Raw genomic sequence first — 16,979 nt, forward strand, 5'->3', positions numbered from 1 at the left:
ACATATCTGCATGTTTCTACGTGTGTGTCCTGGGCTCGGGCTCAAGATGGGCAGAGAAGACCTCTATGCCCTAACCTGTGCTGTTGCCCAGCCCCCTTCCCACTCAGCCCCATCTTCCAGGGAGAGGTGTGTGTGTGTGTGTTTTCTGTGTGTGCAGGCGTGTTGGGCCGTGTCTTACTTTGGAACCTGAATTTCCCTTCCAGCATTGGAAGGGGGAGGACAGGGGTGTGTGGTAGGAGGAAGGAGTGGATAGGCTGCACCCACTGTGCATTTTCCTGGCAGTCTTTTCCTCCTGACCAGGGAGTAGATGGGGATAGGAGGACACTCTCCCCATCTGCCGCTTGGCAGGAGCGTGGGCAAGTGTCCAGAGCAGGTCCGGCAGGGTAGAAGAGCGGTCTTTCTCGGGGCTTCCGTTCCAGCTGGGATCACCAACTAGGGTTGGCCCTTAGGTCCAGGTGGGACATTGAGATCCCAGACTGCCCATAATGAGAGGGCTGCAAGAGGGGCTGGGTGCCCAAGGCTCCTCCCCCCGATTCCCCTTGCCCCTCCAAGAGAAGCTTGGTGAGGTCCTGTTCAGTAGGAGGCAGCAAGGGTGGGAACATGTCTTCACCAACCCTGTAAGAAGGAAGGGGAGAAACAGTAGGGTAGCTATGGCACCCGCTCCTCCAGCCCTTGCCCAGCCATCACCCCCAGGCCGCCACTCACCAGGTTGCCTGAGGGAACCCTCCCACCGACTGGCTCATGCAGCTGTCTTCAGCCATGGTCACATCTGAGCAGAGCAGGGGCTCAGGAGTGGACACGGCATGCTCCTGAGATGGGCATGGGAGCAGGCCCCTGCCAAGACCAGAAAAGTCAGTAAGATGGGGGTGGGATAAGGATGGGAAGGAATGGGGAGCATGGGATCGGGAGGGGTGCTGTCACTCACTGAGGGTGAGTTTGGTCAAAGGACAGGTTCATCGGGTTCAGGTTGGGGGGCATCTGCAGGTGAGATCTGGAAACAGGAAGGAGGGCACAGTCAGAGAAAGGAAGGCTAGACAAGGGCACCATGTTCCAAAGTCAAGGTCGTTGAATGAGGAAACAATTTCCAGCTCCTTTTCCCAAACACATAGTCTTGGGTAAGCCGTGGGCTCAGCCTTCTCATCTGTAAAATGTGTATGTGTTGGGGATTGGGCTGGGGGAGGAGAGAAGGGCTGAGCTAGCTGATCTCTTTATTTATTTGGGAGGGGGGGAGCAAAGAAATGGGGAGAGAAACAGACTCCCAACAACACAAGTGCCAGGGATTTGGAGGGAGGCTTTATCCCCGGGCCCCTAAGATCATGACCCTGAGATCATGACCTGAGCTGAAACCAAGTGTCAGATGCTTAACCGACTCAATCACCCAGGAGCCCTTGAATTAGCTAATTTCTAATGTTTCTCTGGACTCTCGTGGTTCTAAGCCCCCCAGTCTCTACCCTACCTCAACTCCTGGGAGCGGAGATGTTGTACCTTGTCTAAGAGTCAATAAGCACCTGCAGTTATTATAATAAGAGTGTTACTTAGGGAGGAAAAATGTCTAGGCCACTTCAAGGCCAAAACAGATGAATAAATAAAAATCCAGGCAGCAGATAAATGACAGTGGCAGGAGAGGTAATCTTAGTTCTTAACATAGTTTTTGCTATGAGCTTTACAGGTATTACTAATTCAATTAACCTTCATAATAATCCCCCGAGGAAGGTATTATTAGTATTATTATCAATACTCCCTATTCTCAGGCACCAGTATGAAGCAACCTGCCCAAAGTCAGTAGGTGGCGGAGCTGAAATTTGAACCTGGCTAAGTCTGGATCTTAACCACTAACCTCTCAATGGAGTAGACAGAAGAGACAGAGTGTCAGCCTTTTGCTGCCCCTTTCTCACAGCGGAGCCTCTCCTAACAAATGGTAAATGCCCATCCCCCTTACAGGTGGGTGTCCGTGTCCCTTCCACTTACTCTGGGAAGGTTGTCAACGTGTCTTCCCGGGAGAGGGCTTGGTACGAGGCGATGGAGTGAGAGTGCGGTGGGTACACTTGGGACCTGGGGAAAGAGTGCAGACCCCTCTGAGGCCAGCCCTTCTGCTGGACACCCCCACCTCCTGCCCCAAGATGGGAATCCCTCTCCTGGAAAGGGAACTCCCCTACTTCAGTCCCTAATGCCAGCTCTCCCAGCTGCCCAGGCTTAAACACCTGTCCCCACAGACCACTCCCATTCCTGCCTCTCAAGCTCCTTACACCATGTCTGGGCTGAGCTGCATATTCATGGGGGAATCAGCGGCCATTCCAAGGTCGTAAGCTGGCACCATGGTAGGCATTTGGGCCTCCAAGGTAGGAAGTGGCTGGTCCCTGGAGGAGGGAGGGAAGGTCCGTGTGACTGACCAAAGGCTGATGCCACCACTTTTTCCAGCGAGGAGTACCAGGCCCGCCCACCGTTCACAACGCCACACTCACCTTTCCACAGTCATCTTGATGGTAGCTGGGACATAACCCCTGCCGTCCTTACCCATTTGTTCAGCTGTTGTGGGGGAGGAAAGGAGAGCCATGGAGTGCCCCAGGATTGGGGAGGAAGGGATGTGCAAAAGTGGGCATAGCTGATGGGCAAGTAAGAGAAATGGGGCTTTGAAAATGGAGAGAGAGTCAGGGATGACATACACTGTGTAGGAAGGGGGCAACTGGGATGATGGAAGAGATGGGCAAAAGAAGGGTTCAAACTGCGAGCTCCAGCTTACGCTTGTAGTGGCTCCGGAAAGCTTCATCCTTGGGTTTCTTGGGGTAGAGGTTTTTGAGCTGAGCAAGGTCCCGGATTCGATCTCCCAGTGAACGAATGGATAGGTCTTTGGCAGAGAATGGCTGGATGTTCTCTATCTGTGGGGAGCCTACAATAGGAATGAGACCCTGAGTCCCCTCTGTCCAGACATTCTCCCCCTCTCCATCCAGCCCCAACACAGGATCCACTCTCAGTCTACCAAGGTGAGGGGGAGAGGAGTTAGGGTGAGAGTCCTGGGGGAGGGAGACCAACCAGTCTCTGTTCCGACAGAGCTCACAATGAGAAGGTAGACTGCAGAAGGGTGGAGGGAAGTTGGACCTAAGGAAGGACTCCCTGAAGATCAGGCTTGGCATCAAGGAAGGCCAAGACATTTCCTTCCCAGAAGAAACCCCAGAGGGCACAGGCACAGAAACAGAGAACTGGCTGGGGTGACCTCACCATCCTGGCCCCGGATGACATGGGCAATGGTGATGCCCCCAATCTCTGAGTCGCTGAAGCGAAGGAGGAATGTTCCATCAGGCTCGTTGAGAAGAAGGCTAGTGACGTACTGTTTGCTAATGAAGCCAATGATCAACCTGGCCAGGATGAAGGAGAGGATGGGGTTGGGGCACTGGCTGTGGAGAAGGAGCTAGGGGTACAAGTGCTCAGGCCACTGGGACAAGGACTCACCGATCTGACCAGTAGCTCCGGAGACAGCGCTTGGTGAGGTCCAGGACACCGTCGAACCACTGCCAAAAGGTGAAGCCACGACCCAGCAGGATCTCCTGGGGAATAAGGAGGAGCTAGTGTGAACACAGGAGGGCCAGAGCTAGGGCCTGGTTAGGACAGGCCCTAGCTTTGTGTGTGAGTGCCCACACAACAGAGTCACAGGGCTGAAGGACAAAACAGAATCTGAGATCTCATCAAGGACAACGGCCAACCCTCACACTGACCAGGTGCCAGGCAGTATTGCACGTCCTTTCCATAAATTCGCTTACCGGATCTTTACAAGCCTCTAAGTATCCCATCTTACAGATGAAGAAGTCAAAGCCCAGAAAGGTCAAGTAACTTGCCCAGGTCTACACAGCTGGTGAGAGGCAGAGCTGGGATGTAGCCCAGGAAGTCCAGACCAGAGTCCCTCCTAACAACTGCGCTCCACCGATCCTTGATTAGAACAAGGGCAGCGGAGTCCAGACAATGCAGATTGCCAGGTGCGAGTGTCCTGTTCCCTCTGCTAACACATCCTTTCGTCATGTAGACTTCTCTTTCTTTTTTGCTAAGAGAACAGTACATGACTGCATTTACCCAGCTGGTTCTCAACCAAGACATCCAGACCTTTTCCCCCATTCTTGTAACAGGTCCAGTTCTGAGCCACCTCCCCTTGAGGGCAGTTAAAAATACGGTGGCTAAGAACGAGAAATAGGGGATTATATCCCACCCTCCTCACCTGCTGGAGAAACGACTTAACCCCTCTGAGCATCACGTTCCTCACCTGTAAAATTCGGATAATAGCAACTACCTCAAAGGGATGTTGGGAGGGGTAAGTAGATGACATACCCAATGCGCTAAACACAGTTTCTGCCACATAGTAAGGTGTCAGGGCAAGGTTGCTGGTATCACTGTGTGTGTCCCTGGGGGATTTCATCCTGGTTTTTGAAATAGGAACTATTTTCCCAATGGGTCAAAGTCATTTTGAATCAGAGCTGTGTTTACACACAATCTGGATGAGTCATGCGAGTCACTGGTAGAGAGTGAGGACAGAGGGCCCCCAGTCCAAAACATGAGGGACGCTGGGGAATCCTTCCTCTGGGCTTACCCGCCCGACTGAAGGGTTTTCCTGCCTGGGCTGTGACGGAGGCTTCCCTGATCCCCATGATGGGGCACCACAAAGACCCCAGAGGTCAGTCTCTGGACAGAGGTTGGGAAGATCCTGAGTGCCTCATGGATGAAGAGCTTAGGGGTGGGAGGTCCAAAAAGTAGGGGAATGACCTTATTGAACTGTGACCAGGACACGGAACGGTGCTGGAAGGCCTCCATGCTGAGGCTGTTATCATTGAAGATCTTCTGGGCTAGGAAGAGGAAGTGCTCTGGGAGCAGCCCCCGATTGGTCCCCACTTCAGCCATGAACTTGAGGTTGAGAGTTTCACACATCTTCTCCCAGGGCACGCGCTCAGCCACCACAAAGGGGACACGGTCCTGGGGTGAAGTGGAAGGACAGGACACTTCAGACTATCATTCTCCTTCTTCCTCAGGAGGGGCCTTCCTCCCTCCCACCTCCCCAGTGCTGCCCTTCCCAGCCATTATCCCCCTGAGCTCGCTCACAAAGATGGTGCTTTTCCGAAAATAGTTTAGGGTGCTACAACATGGTAGCTGTTAAGACCAGCACGAAAAGAGGTCAGAAGTATAAGAGCTTGATGAAAGGAGTTATGGCCACTCCCATTTGAACATGTCTGCTCCCTGCCTCCCCCAACATGACTGCCCATGTTGCTTGCCCCTGTTCCTCCCCTCTCTCCCTCCATGGCCACTCCAGGTCTTTCCTCACCATCTCAGAGAAGGCATTGTCCCACAAGATGGTGGCTTTGGCATTGTTGTCCTGGTTGCCGTGGACAATGACCACTAGCGGCAGAGACAGAGCCTGACAGGGGCGAGAAGAGGGGGATCTTCTTACTGGAGCAAGGGGCTTCCTCAGGGGTTTGGCTCTGAGAATGCAGGGACGCTCTAGGAGTCACACAACATAGTCAAATGTTCCTGGTGTGTTATCCAATGTTTTCTGAAGCTCCATTAAGGCCTAACTGTAGACAAGTGATTATGAGTCAGTGGTTTAGAGCCAGACCTCTGGGTTTCCAATGCCAGCTCCAGCACTTCATAGCTGTGTGACCTGGGCAAATTCCTCAGTCTCTCTGTATCTTAGTGGACTCATCTGTGAAATGGGGCTAATGATAGTACTTACCTCTGTGTGTGTGTATGTGTGACTTAAAACAGTGCCCTGGTCTACACGAAATGTAAAATAAAAGCTAGTCGCCACCACACGATTCCCAGGTAGGCACACTCTTGCGCCTCCCGCTCTCGCCCTGATCCCAGTGCACACGGATCCCAGAGGCACGGGCTACGGAGCCATCATGAGGAGTGAGGAGCCAGGGCCCCAGCATGTAGCATGGTGGGGAGCCGGTGCCCTAGACTGGGCAGCCTGAGGCTCAGTTCACCTGGAGCTGGATGGGGAGTTTGTTGGGGCCAAGTGTGAAGCTGGTGGAGAAGAGCACCGCACACTTCTCCTCGGTGACGGACTCAGTGCCCTTCCGCTCACAGCGCTTGATTTTCTTCAGAAGCTGCAGGAGTGGGAGGGGGAGCAGGGGTGAGGCTTCCCAACACCCTCTCCAAGGACAGTCCCTCAGTCTGAAGACCCCCCACCCCCACTCTTCCCAGTGGCTCCCCAAAGCCCTCACCAGGTTCTTGAACAGGGCAGAACAGCAGTTGCCAGGAATGCTGTTCTCCAGGGCCACGGTGTTGTTGATGATTTCCCCAGTGCTTTCTCTGCCAGGGGAGGTTGGACACTGAGTGGGTGCATCCCAGCAGGGCCAGGGGTAGGGAGAAGCTTGAGTCCAGGGGTGGATGGCAAGGGCGACCGGCCCCAAATCTCCATCTCCCTGCTTGGATTCTCAAGGAGGTCCCTATGCCAAATCACAATTCTCCATCCTGTTCCAGCCCTGATGTGTCCCCTCCCTTCCTCTGCCATGACCATTCAGGGTCCACATACCTCACAGCCCTCCCTCCTCACCACCCTGCTCTTTTGGGGTGCCAGTCGCCCAGGCTCCCCTGGCCTCCACCAGCCCAGCAGGCCTTCACCAGCCCTGGCTTACGCTCCAGCCCCAGGCCCCTGGGGCATGCTCAGCTCCCTGGCTTGCTTCTCAGTCACCATGTCAGCCCTGACCAGCGGAGGCTTGGCTGGGGCCCCCAGGAACCGTAGGCCCAGTAAGAATCGAACCCCAGCCTGGAACTTGGTCTGAGTCTTCAGAACCTGAGGGGGCTGCTTCTCCACCAGGAAGGAGCTGAGAGGAGTGAAGACACAGGGGAGTTTAGTGGCTGGGTCCCTTCTGGCACCCTTCCCACTGCTCTAAGCCTCTTCCTTCCTCAGGGTCTGCTCTAGGCCGGGTTGAGGGCTCAGGGGGCATACCTAGTGACAAGGGTTCGCAGGACTTCATCCAACCGGCTGATCAGCACTGCCCGGGCCTTGGGCTCCAGCTCCCCGCCAGCTGCCCCCACTTCCTGCTGCAGCTGGGAATAAATGTCCACCAGGCTCTCACACCTGGGGCCAGGACAGTGGTCAGGGGACACACAATTCGGGCGGCCCAAACTCCCTACCCCTAGACCCAGAACGAAAGCAGGAGAGTGTGTATGGCTGCAAGATGCCTGGGGTGAAGGGGCTGTGGGACCTGCCTTGACTCTGGGTGTGAGGCTCCTTCTCTGCGCCTGGACCCCTGTGGAAACCCGGCTGCCTCTTCCCCAGGACTCTGATGCCCACGTCAGCTGCCAACACGCATGGCACTTTGGCGCAAATTGAAAGGAGCCTCCGCCCAACAGACCAAATAGGAAAAGACTGCCCAATCCGCTGGGCAAGGGGCTCGAAGAGAAAAGCACGGGCCAAGGGAGGCCTGGGTGGCTCAGTTGGTTAAGCATCTGCCTTCAGCTCAGGTCATGATCCCAGGGTCCTGGGATTGAGTCCCACATGGGGCTCCTTGCTCAGCATGGAGCCTGCTTCTCCCTCTGCCTGCTGCTCCCCTTGCTTGTGTGCACTCTCTCTTTCTGTCTTGACAAATAAATAAATAAGATCTTTTTAAAAAGAAAGAGAAAGAAAGAAAAAGAAAGAAAAAGAAAGGAAGGAAGGAAGGAAGGAAGGAAGAAGGGAAGAAAGAAAGAAAGAAAGGAAGAGAAAGACAAGCATGGGCCAAGTGAACTCCCGCTCCCACCCCCCTCGGCAGGGCGTGCTCAGACAGGACAGGATGGGACCTGACAACAGCGCAAGTGCGCAGCCCTGCTGGAATTGGCCTGCTGGGTCTCTTTCTCACACCTGTGTCACAGAGAGACACCTCGGTCTCTCACCTGTCCTCCAGCCAGGACAGCAGACACCCATCCCTGGCCCTCCCTCAGTCCCATCAGTCTTGCCCCGACCTCTCCTGCAATGGTGCCAAGCTCTCTTCAAAGGGTGCGCCGTTCCCTGCCAGCTGCTGCTGCCGTTTCCAAATCTGGATCCTCTTCAGCACCAGGGCCTGGGCAGCTTCCAGCTCCCCAACAGTCTCCTGCAGCAACGTGGCCAGGGCCTGCAGGCAGGGTCGGCCTGAGCAGGGGCCAGCCTGGCTCCTCCTCCAGCGCCAGAGGACAGGCCACTCTCTCTTTCCCCTCTCAGTCCTGCCCCTTCTCCGCCACAGTGTGTATCCCTCTGAGGCCTAATCTCCATCCCTCCACAGAGCTGAGATCCCTTCCGGACTGTACTTTTGAGTCCAAACTCCACCTCCCAATCCATCAATTACCTCACTTGGCCCCTTCCCGTTGGCAGGAGCATCTAACAAGTTGTGCAGAGACACTGAGGGTGAGGGCAGAAATAAGGGGTACACATAAATCTGAGGTTCGGTCAAGGGTGAGGTCCAAGAGGGTGTCACTCCCACCCACTCCCCAGAACCCTCTTGGAGCGCCGGACCCACGCTCCCACCTTGGCCAGCCTCAGCCCCCGGCTGCAGGGCCTCTCGGAGAAGGCGAGTTTCCCCCACCCGGTGCTGCAGCCTTTGCAGGGCTGTGGTAAACTTCAGTTCCTCCTGCTTCCAGTGGAAGGGCATTGGCAGGTGGCGAAACTGCACGGGAGGGACAGACACCAAGAGGTGAGATACTCCGTTCATCCCTCTACACTAGGCCTCTGCTTCCTAAAGGGCTGCCTGCCGCCATGCTCTGCCGAAAGGAAACAAACCACTTCCCTTGTCTGGCTCCTTTTCCGCTTTGAAGGTTCTCCCTGACCTTTTGGAATCTCCCAGGGATAAAAATCTCTCTCTTGGCAGAAACAGCTTCTTACCCCTTGCTCTCTCCTCCCCAGGCCTCACTACCCTCAGTCCCTCATTTTGAAGCTTCCCTGAGCTTGGCTTGGGGAGCACTCTGACCCCTGGAACCTCCTTTGGTTATCCTGGGCCTAAAACATTGAGTCTCTCCTGAAGTTCAAATCCCTTCTAGTTTCTCATGGCTCAAGCTAACATCCCAGGGAGTTGACGTGGGGTGGGAGGTGGGGTATTAACAATACCTGTTCCATAACAGCTTTTTTCTCCCCTTGAAGGATTTGTCTAAAAGTGGCCACCAGCTTCAGGGGGTCCCTTTGATATATGCTCTAGAGAAATGAAGAGTGGCAGACTGGGTTAGCCTGGCTCTCACCCATGTTATTCTCCCCCTCCAATCCACGCCACCCCCCCGCCCCCGCCCCATTCCTAAGCACACAGAAAGGCAGCACAACTGTGGACTTCAGAAGTTTTCATGCATTTGCATGCTTTTAAAACCTCATTTGCATGCTAGCTAACAGCTAACTACAGGAACACCAATTTGCTCTCGCATCCAATTTCTTCAGGTGTTCCAGGTCTCATCCCAGCTCCACTCCAGCCCCACTCCAGCCTCATCCCCTCCCCTCCCTGTCCCTACCTCCAGGGTGCTGATATGTTGCAAGATGGCGCTCCCCTCCCCCTGCTTTCCAGCGGAAGTCTGAAGGCGCTGGACAGTGGCAGAAAGGAGGGCACTAGCCATGTTGCAGCAGAAGGTGTCTGAGCCGACCAGGAACTCCCTGTGGGAAGATCAAAATGAGGTGGCCTTGGGTCAGGGTTTCTTCAGCTCTACTGATCTTCCGCCCTTCAACAAACAGCTCAGCAGCTCCTTCCCAGTCCTAGTCTCCATCCATGCCCTGTACAGCCTCATCCATGTGCCCTTTGTTCCCCAATTTTCCAGCTGCTATGGGATGTCCCCTTGCCCCAGTCCTGACCTTCTTCCTCTTTGACTGGGGCTCCTCAGGGTGTGGGGGACCCCATGTGTCAATGTGCATAATCTGGTCCCCGCTAAATCTTGGCCACCACACAGGGAATAACGCATCCCGAGTCCCGACATGGGACAGAGCAATCTAAGGAGAGGGAAGGTGGGAGAGGGAAGACCTGGAGGAGACCAGAACAGGGCAGCTAGGACTTACCAGGGCTGGTTCTCCAGCCAGTCACTCAGGAGATGCCGTAGGTGTTGGGGAAAGTCGACATAGAGCCGCTGCAGTTTTTCCGGAGGCATCTTGGAGACCAGACCCCACAGAGACATGATCTGGGGTTTGGAGGGTGCCTTCTGGAAAGGAACAAGGCCACTCTGAGAGGCACCCAAGAAAGTTGGCTTACGTTCCGGGGGCAGCCAGCAACCTCCTACAGATCCCAGATCCCAGAGACCATCCCCATCACAACTCACAGCCTGACACCTCAAACGGGGGACATCATTGGTCAATGCCCCAAACAAGGTAATCCCTCCAGTTGTAAACAAAGGGATGATGGGGTAGGAAGAGCTGAATTGCAGCCAGAGGGCTGGAAGGACAGGACAGGTGGGCAGAGTACAGAAAGCTCTCTGAGAGAAGGCAGAGGACTTGGACTGCAGCTCTGAGCTGGCTCTGGTTCTGTGGGCAAGGAACCTCCCCACTGTGAGGCTTGATCTTCTCATCTCATAAAATATGAGACTTGGATACATGCAGAACTTTCCAAAAATTTCTAAAGTAGTAGACAATTTTAGTGTTTAATCTGTGGAATCCCAATTATATAAAAGGTATAACACTAGAGTTTCTCTGTTGAAAGCAAGTGTGGTAGGCCCAAAATCCTACGGCTTCTACTTCCCTCTCCCTACCTCCTGACCGCAAAGATGTCACTAAGGACACCTCTCAAAATCCTGGGGCTCCATGAGATAATTTGAAAACGACCAGGCTGGACGATGATGAAGAGAACGGGAAAGCATTAACAGCTACCATTTATTGAGAATTTACTATGTTTGAGGCATTACATGAAGCTCATTATCTCAGAGCTTTGCAGTGATTTTTTAAAATATGGAACTATGCCCTTTCATAGATGAAGAAACTGAGTCTAAAGGAGGTTCTCTAGCTTGCCAAGGCCACTGAGCCAGTGAGTTCGGAAATCAGGATCTGATTCCAAGAGGTAAGTGACACCGTTCTGTGAGGGCCCCTTCCACATCCAGACCCCAATATCCTAAGAGGTGGGGCTGTGGGAGGAGAGCTGACGAAGGGAGGCGGAGATGGAGGAAAGGGTGAAGCAGAGAGAACTTGGAAAGAAGGTGGGAGAGATTGGAGAAAAAGTAGTGTTAGCAAGCCTGGAGTGAAGAGCCTAGAAGCTGGGAAGAGGAAGCTAGAGGCTGGGCTAGAGGCCAAGGGCAGAGGAGAAAAGGAGAGAGGAAAGGAGGAGATGGAAGGAGTAGGGGAGAGGGTTGCATCCCCATTTCTGGGTGGGCTGCAGGGTGGGGAGGGTCAACCAGTGTTTTCCCAGGGGTCTCTCAGAGCCTGTGTCCCATAGTGCCCCTCTCCTAGAGATGAGAGAATGGAGAGGATGGCGGTGGAAATTCCCTGAGTCTCCCCCAACCCAGTAACCGCAAGCCCTCTTGCTGGGCTTTTGACTATTCCTCTCTCCCAAGACTTCCAAAGGGACAGAAAAGAGAGGGACCCCTTCTCTGGAGATTCTTGGTTCCAAGCCTTCTTGCTCCCCCCACCCACCAGCTTCTATACCCTCTAGCTCTTTTCTCTGAAAGGCATAATCCTCCCGTCTGCTCAGGATCTCCCAACAGGCCTTTCTCTACCACCTCCCACCCTGGAGTGGGGCACCTATTGGTCTATGTTTCAAATTCAAGAGAGGACTCCATTCCTCTCTTCTCTCTTCCTCTCTTGTTTCTCATGGTGCTCAGACCTTTGATCCTCTATCCCTACCCAAGTGGAGACAGGTAATCCTTAAGCAGAAGGCAGCCCCCCCACTTGCTCCCCACTTTCTTCTATAAACCCTTGTCAAGCGACCAGCCTCCCGGCAAGGCCCAGGCTTCAAATCTCCTCCCCTAATCCATCCCCAAACCTCAGAGGGCCACACTATAACGAAGCTGAGCCCAGGGGCTTGCACAGACTGTGGACTGCCCGCACCTTAAGTTTTAAGCCCCCCAGAAGACTGGCGGGGAGGAGGAGCCACGGCGCGGGGGGGCGGGGCCAGCGTTCCCCAGCACTTTCCAACCTGGAAGGAAAGCCCGGACGTCCACCATGCTCCGCAGCCTGCTTCCTGGCCTAAATCCGATCACCTCTGTCCCTGCATTCGCGAGCCCTCTGACCGCGGAACCACAGGATCAAAAGTCAAAAGAGCTTCTCTGAGTTGCCCAATATGTGTCTGTGGCAGTGGGGGCGGGAAGGTGGAGCCAGTTCAGCACGAGGAGGGTTAACCCTGCGCCGCCACCGGGAAATCTCGGCGTCTACAGCAGCCAAGCGTGGAGCACTTTTGAGGGGGAAATTCCCCCTTCTCCGGGGCACCATGAGGTCTACATCTGGGGCTCGCTCATCCCCCCAAGCCACACCCTTGAACGACAGCATTTATGGGGGGACAGGATAGGGGCTTGTCAAGGACCCACCTCCCTCGGGCATCAACCTTCTAGGGAGGGGCACCACCTCCCCTCCCCCCCTCTAGGGCAGAGGGGCACCTCCTTGCTCTCCTTTCCGTGCCTTTACTTGCCCCTGGAGGTGCGGGGGCGGGGGTGTGGAAAAAGTGACCCACGCGGGGAGGTAGGAGTGCCAGGCCTTGCCCAGACCAGATTCCTCTGAGAATTCAAAAGTGCCCAAACCCAGGACCACCAGCTCCCAACACCAAATGAAACAATTTCCCGGGAACCATACACTCCGCCCAGGGTAGGGTCCCAAGAGTACCCCTGCTAATCCACACCCCCCCTACACACACTTAAAGTCAGCACTTCCCCCTCCCCCTCCTCGGAGGCATCCCCTCACCTTGGCAACCCCTCCGCTGTCTTCTCCCTCTCTCAGCGGGCACTGCCAGGCCCCATGAGTCCGTAGCTCTATCCAGCGAGTTCAGGCCTGGCCCTGCGGGCACTCCCCCCCTCCCTCCACCACCACCACCACCAAAAACAACACACACACACACACACACACACACACACACACACACACACAAAACCTCTCCCGTCTTTCCTCCTCAGTGTAAGCACTGGCTGCCCCAGCCCGCTGTTTCCGGCTTCTCCGTCTAACCAGGTCCCTCCCTGGAGCTCTGACGACACAGAGAAGAGAAAGTGGGCTGGAGGAGGAAGAGGAAGAAAGTAGGGTGAGCGTGTGTGCCTCCTGTGCCGAGTGGGGGATCATGGGTTCCAAGGAGCAAGGACTGGGGCTCCCGACCCTGGGGCCAGACTGGAGGGGAGCCTGACCCCCACTTACTGTGCCCCTTCAAAAGCGATCAACTTTTCTCCAGAAAGTCACCTAAAACCAAGCGGAGACCTGTGGCTCCAAACTGCCTCTCCCATACTCAGAATTTTGCTGGGGCCTGTGATTTGGGCACAGGAAGAACTGGGCACCCCCACCCCCCACGCCGGGACCTCTGAAAAAGCTAAATCCCTCTGGGCTCTGTGCTCCCTCCAGTGGAGGACCCTGAAAGCAGCCAGGGAGCTCCAGGCTGTCTGGAACTCCTAGATCCTCCTCCCTTCTTGGCCCGGGAGACTTAGAGGTTGCATGACCACTGATGGGAGGGAGTGGGGGAGGGGACCCCAGAGCTCAGAATTCTGGAAGACTCCAGAAGGACTCTCTTGTACTGAAAACCATCTCGGCCCCCTCCTTACAGAGCACTACTCTTCAGACACTTGTGGGAGCCAGCACAACCTGGAGTTGCTGCCTGCAGATTCCCAAGGGACAAGTTTGACTAGGAATCTGCTGTGCGGCCTTGGCCAAGTTCCTGTTTCTGTGGTAAACACGGAGACACACCCAGAAACAAACACATACATGTGCAACTTCCCTGGCCATCAGACCACACACACACACACACACACACACGCTTACACATGTGCGGGCAGGCTCACAGTCATGTCAGCCCTCAGAGCCACAAGCAGTCACAATGAGACACAAACTCAAAAACACTAGGCTTGCTCAGCTTCTGAGTCATCGTTGTAACTAGTGGATGGTTTTTGCAGCTTTTGCTGGCGGAGGAGCTGAAGGAGGACAAGCGGCCTAGAGAGGCCCCTACATCCCCAAACCTGGGAGACAAGGTGTATAAAAAGGGTGGTCTCCAGGGGGTGGTGGAGGTGGGAGGAAGTTTCTACTCCCCTCTTCTCTCTCCCAGCAGGGCGGGCTGAGGGGCCAAAGCCAGGCCTATGCTGCCCCCTAGTGCTTGAACTGATTTCTAGAACCCAGCTCCTTCCCCGCCCTCCCCATGTGGCCGGGATGTGTTTGCATGAGTGCATGTGTGCATGGGGTCCCCAGCCAGGCAGCAGAGGATAGCAGCTAAGAACTGGGATTCTAGAGACAGGCTGCTTGGGTTCTAATCCTGCCAGTGCTGCTAACTGAACAACTCTGAGAGAGTTACTCTTTGAGTTTCAGTTTTGCCATCTGTAAAATGGAGCAAGTAAGTCTTCACTCATAAGGTTGTGGGAGAGAGATACGGTAATATTATGTATAGGCTTAGAACAATGCCTGGCACACAGTAAATGTTAGGCATTATTTTTACAGGCTGGACTAAGGCAGGTAGGAGGAAGGCAGAAGGACTTCCATCCCATATTGGGGACCCCTGATGTGGGGGTAAAAATAGTGCCACAAAGATGAGATATCAGAGGTAAGTGTGTTTATGGGTTTGCTGGGTCTGGAAGGCAGTGGAGTGGAGAGGCTGTCGTCCAAGTGTGGAGATGACAGGTAGGGAACCTAGTCCATGGGTTTGTATGACCAGCAGTGCTGGGATAGCAGTGTATGCACACAAGTGCTCAAGACACATGTTCTCAGGGGTGCACTTTGCCTGCAGACTTCCACAGAGAGTAGCTAAATTAATGAGGGTCTCAGAAGCCCTAAGTTTCCCCGAATGTTGGCAAGAGAAGGAGAGGATTGAATGTAGTCTCTAACTTTGGCTCCTTTGCAGGGTAGAAAGATGAGGACCAAGGGCTGGTTGGAAAACAATATTTATTGCCATCCTCTCTAACTGATTGCACCATTGGGGACACTGTGGTGTCACAGAAAGAACCTAGAATTAATTAATGAACTAATTAATTAATTGAGGACCCAGAATTTAGAGGCAAACCTAGCTTAGATCTGACTCCACTTAAGAGCTTTGTGGCTGTGTGTCAACCCCTCAAATAGAGTTTAGCAAAACTAACAGTTTAGCAACCACTTAGTAAAACTAAAGGAGGCACTCATCTTCAGGTTGTACAATCGTAGGGTCAGCTAGACTTTCAGTGATGATATCCCCACTTGTGTGACTCTGGGAGTGAGGGCCTTGCTTGCCTCACCCTCCTCCCAGCCCTACCATCCCCCAACGGGTCATGAAGATTATATGAGAGTAAACATAGGAAAGAAGAAATTTGTGGTCTGGGGCTCCTGGGTGGCTCCATTGGTTAAGCATCTGCCTTCAGCTTGGGTCACGATCCCAGGATCCTGGAATTGAGCGCCATGTCGTTGGGCTCCTTGCTCAGCAGGGAGTCTTTCTCCCTCTTCCTCTGCCTGCCACTCCCCCCTACTTGTACTCTCTCTCTGTGTCAAATAAATAAATAGAATCTTTAAAAAGGAAAAAAATTTGTAATCTGTAAAGGGAAGTTTAATAAGCTAACAGTGAGTCAGAAAATAAGTTTGAAGGATATATTAGTTTGCTGGGACTGCCATCACAAAACACCCCAACTTGGCTTGGCTTAAACAACAGAAGCGTATTGTCTCACAGTTCGGGGGGCTAGAAGTCCCAGATCAAGGTGTTGGCAGGGTGTCCCTTCAGAGAGCTGAGAGGGAAAATCTGTTCTAGGAATCATTCCTTGGCTTGTAGATGGCTGTCTTCAGGTTCTCATGGTGTTCTCCCTATATTTGAGCCTATCTTCAAATTTCCCCTTTTCGGGGCGCCTGCGTGGCTCAGTGGGTTAAAGCCTCTGCCTTCAGCTCAGGTCATGATCCCAGGGTTCTGGGATCAAGCCCCGCGTTGGGCTCTCTGCTTGGCAGGGAGCCTGCTCCCCCCCACCCCGGCCTGCCTCTCTGCCTACTTTTGATCTCTGTCTGTCAAATAAATAAATAAAATCTTTAAAAAAAAAATTTCCCCTTTTCATAAGGACACCAGCCATATTGGCTCAGGGCCCTCATTTTACCTGGATTACCTCTGTAAAGTCCCTATCCCCAAATAAGGTTCATTCTGATGTACTGGGTGAACCTCAAATGAATATGAATTTTTAAGGGCATAGGAGTTCAACATATGAAAATATGAATTAAAAACAATTTTTAGGGGCACCTGGGTAGCTCAGTCGGTTAAATGTCTGACATTTAGTCTTGGCTTAGGTCATGATCTCAGGGTCCCGAGATCACACCCCACGTCAGACTCGGCACTCTGTGTGAAGTCTGCTTGTCCCTCTCCCTCCGCTCATCCCTTTGTACTCTCTTTCTTTAAAATAAATAAATAATTTTTTAAATTGTTTTAGGGGTGCCTGGGTGGCTCAGTGGGTTAAACCTCTGCCTTCGGCTCGGGTCGTGATCTCAGGGTCCTGGGTTGGAGTCCCGCCTCAGGCTCTCTGCTCAGCGGGGAGCCTCTTCCCCCTCTCCCTCTGCCTGCCTCTCTGCCTACTTGTGATCTCTCTCTCTGTCAAATAAAAAAATAAAATCTTTTTAAAATTTTAAAAAATAAAACATTGTTTTAAAGTGATTAAAATAAGTTCTACACCCAATGTGGGATTTGAACTCATGACCCTGAGATCAAGAATCACATGTTGTACTGACTGAGCCAGCTAGGCTCCCTGAAAATATGAATTTTTCAGAGACACAGTTCAGTCCATCACAACAGCCTTGACCATCACTTTTTAAAAACAAAGTAGAATAGAATAGAAAATATCAGAATGCATCACACAAAGAAAAGGTAAGTATTGTTTAATGAAACTTTTGTTTCTGTTACATCTAAGTATCTGAGTTCTAGGTCTTGATATAACAGATACTTTTTATTGGGGGCTGTGATCACAAAGCAAAGAACCAGTTG

General features: G+C 53.3%; 1 protein-coding gene across 3 annotated transcripts; it reads right to left on the reverse strand.

The window, feature by feature from the left end:
• Positions 1–105: 105 nt before the first annotated feature.
• STAT6 (signal transducer and activator of transcription 6) lies at positions 106–13,057 on the reverse strand. 3 transcript variants are annotated; one of them, XM_032348718.1, is made up of 22 exons: positions 12,966–13,057; positions 9,962–10,101; positions 9,427–9,565; positions 9,038–9,121; positions 8,462–8,600; positions 8,283–8,335; positions 7,924–8,072; positions 6,929–7,060; positions 6,615–6,803; positions 6,201–6,288; positions 5,961–6,083; positions 5,300–5,392; positions 4,747–4,953; positions 3,448–3,542; positions 3,217–3,353; positions 2,741–2,887; positions 2,463–2,526; positions 2,247–2,357; positions 1,969–2,052; positions 926–991; positions 706–834; positions 106–615 (listed from the first exon to the last, which is right to left on the reverse strand). In XM_032348718.1, the coding sequence occupies exons 2-22, from the start codon at positions 10,075–10,077 to the stop codon at positions 426–428; spliced, it is 2,535 nt and encodes an 844-aa protein (XP_032204609.1). In that variant the 5' UTR covers positions 10,078–10,101; positions 12,966–13,057; the 3' UTR covers positions 106–425. The 3 variants fall into 3 exon arrangements, with proteins under 3 accessions (XP_032204609.1, XP_032204608.1, XP_032204610.1); XM_032348717.1 differs by lacking the exon at positions 12,966–13,057 and adding an exon at positions 12,779–12,946; XM_032348719.1 differs by lacking the exon at positions 12,966–13,057 and adding an exon at positions 12,021–12,045.
• Positions 13,058–16,979: the final 3,922 nt, after the last annotated feature.

The sequence above is a fragment of the Mustela erminea genome, chromosome 6 (genome assembly GCF_009829155.1).
Source record: "Mustela erminea isolate mMusErm1 chromosome 6, mMusErm1.Pri, whole genome shotgun sequence".
NCBI classification, from domain to species: domain Eukaryota; kingdom Metazoa; phylum Chordata; class Mammalia; order Carnivora; family Mustelidae; genus Mustela; species Mustela erminea.

Excerpts from the sequence above, each read along its gene's own strand:
- STAT6 (XM_032348718.1), bottom strand. The coding sequence starts at position 10,077 with ATGTCTCTGTGGGGTCTGGTCTCCAAGATGCCTCCGGAAAAACTGCAG. Across the intron at positions 6,804-6,928 it reads CTGCGAACCCTTGTCACTAG|CTCCTTCCTGGTGGAGAAGC; the intron begins GTATGCCCCCTG and ends CACTCCTCTCAG. Across the intron at positions 992-1,968 it reads ACGTTGACAACCTTCCCAGA|ATCTCACCTGCAGATGCCCC; the intron begins GTAAGTGGAAGG and ends TCCTGTTTCCAG.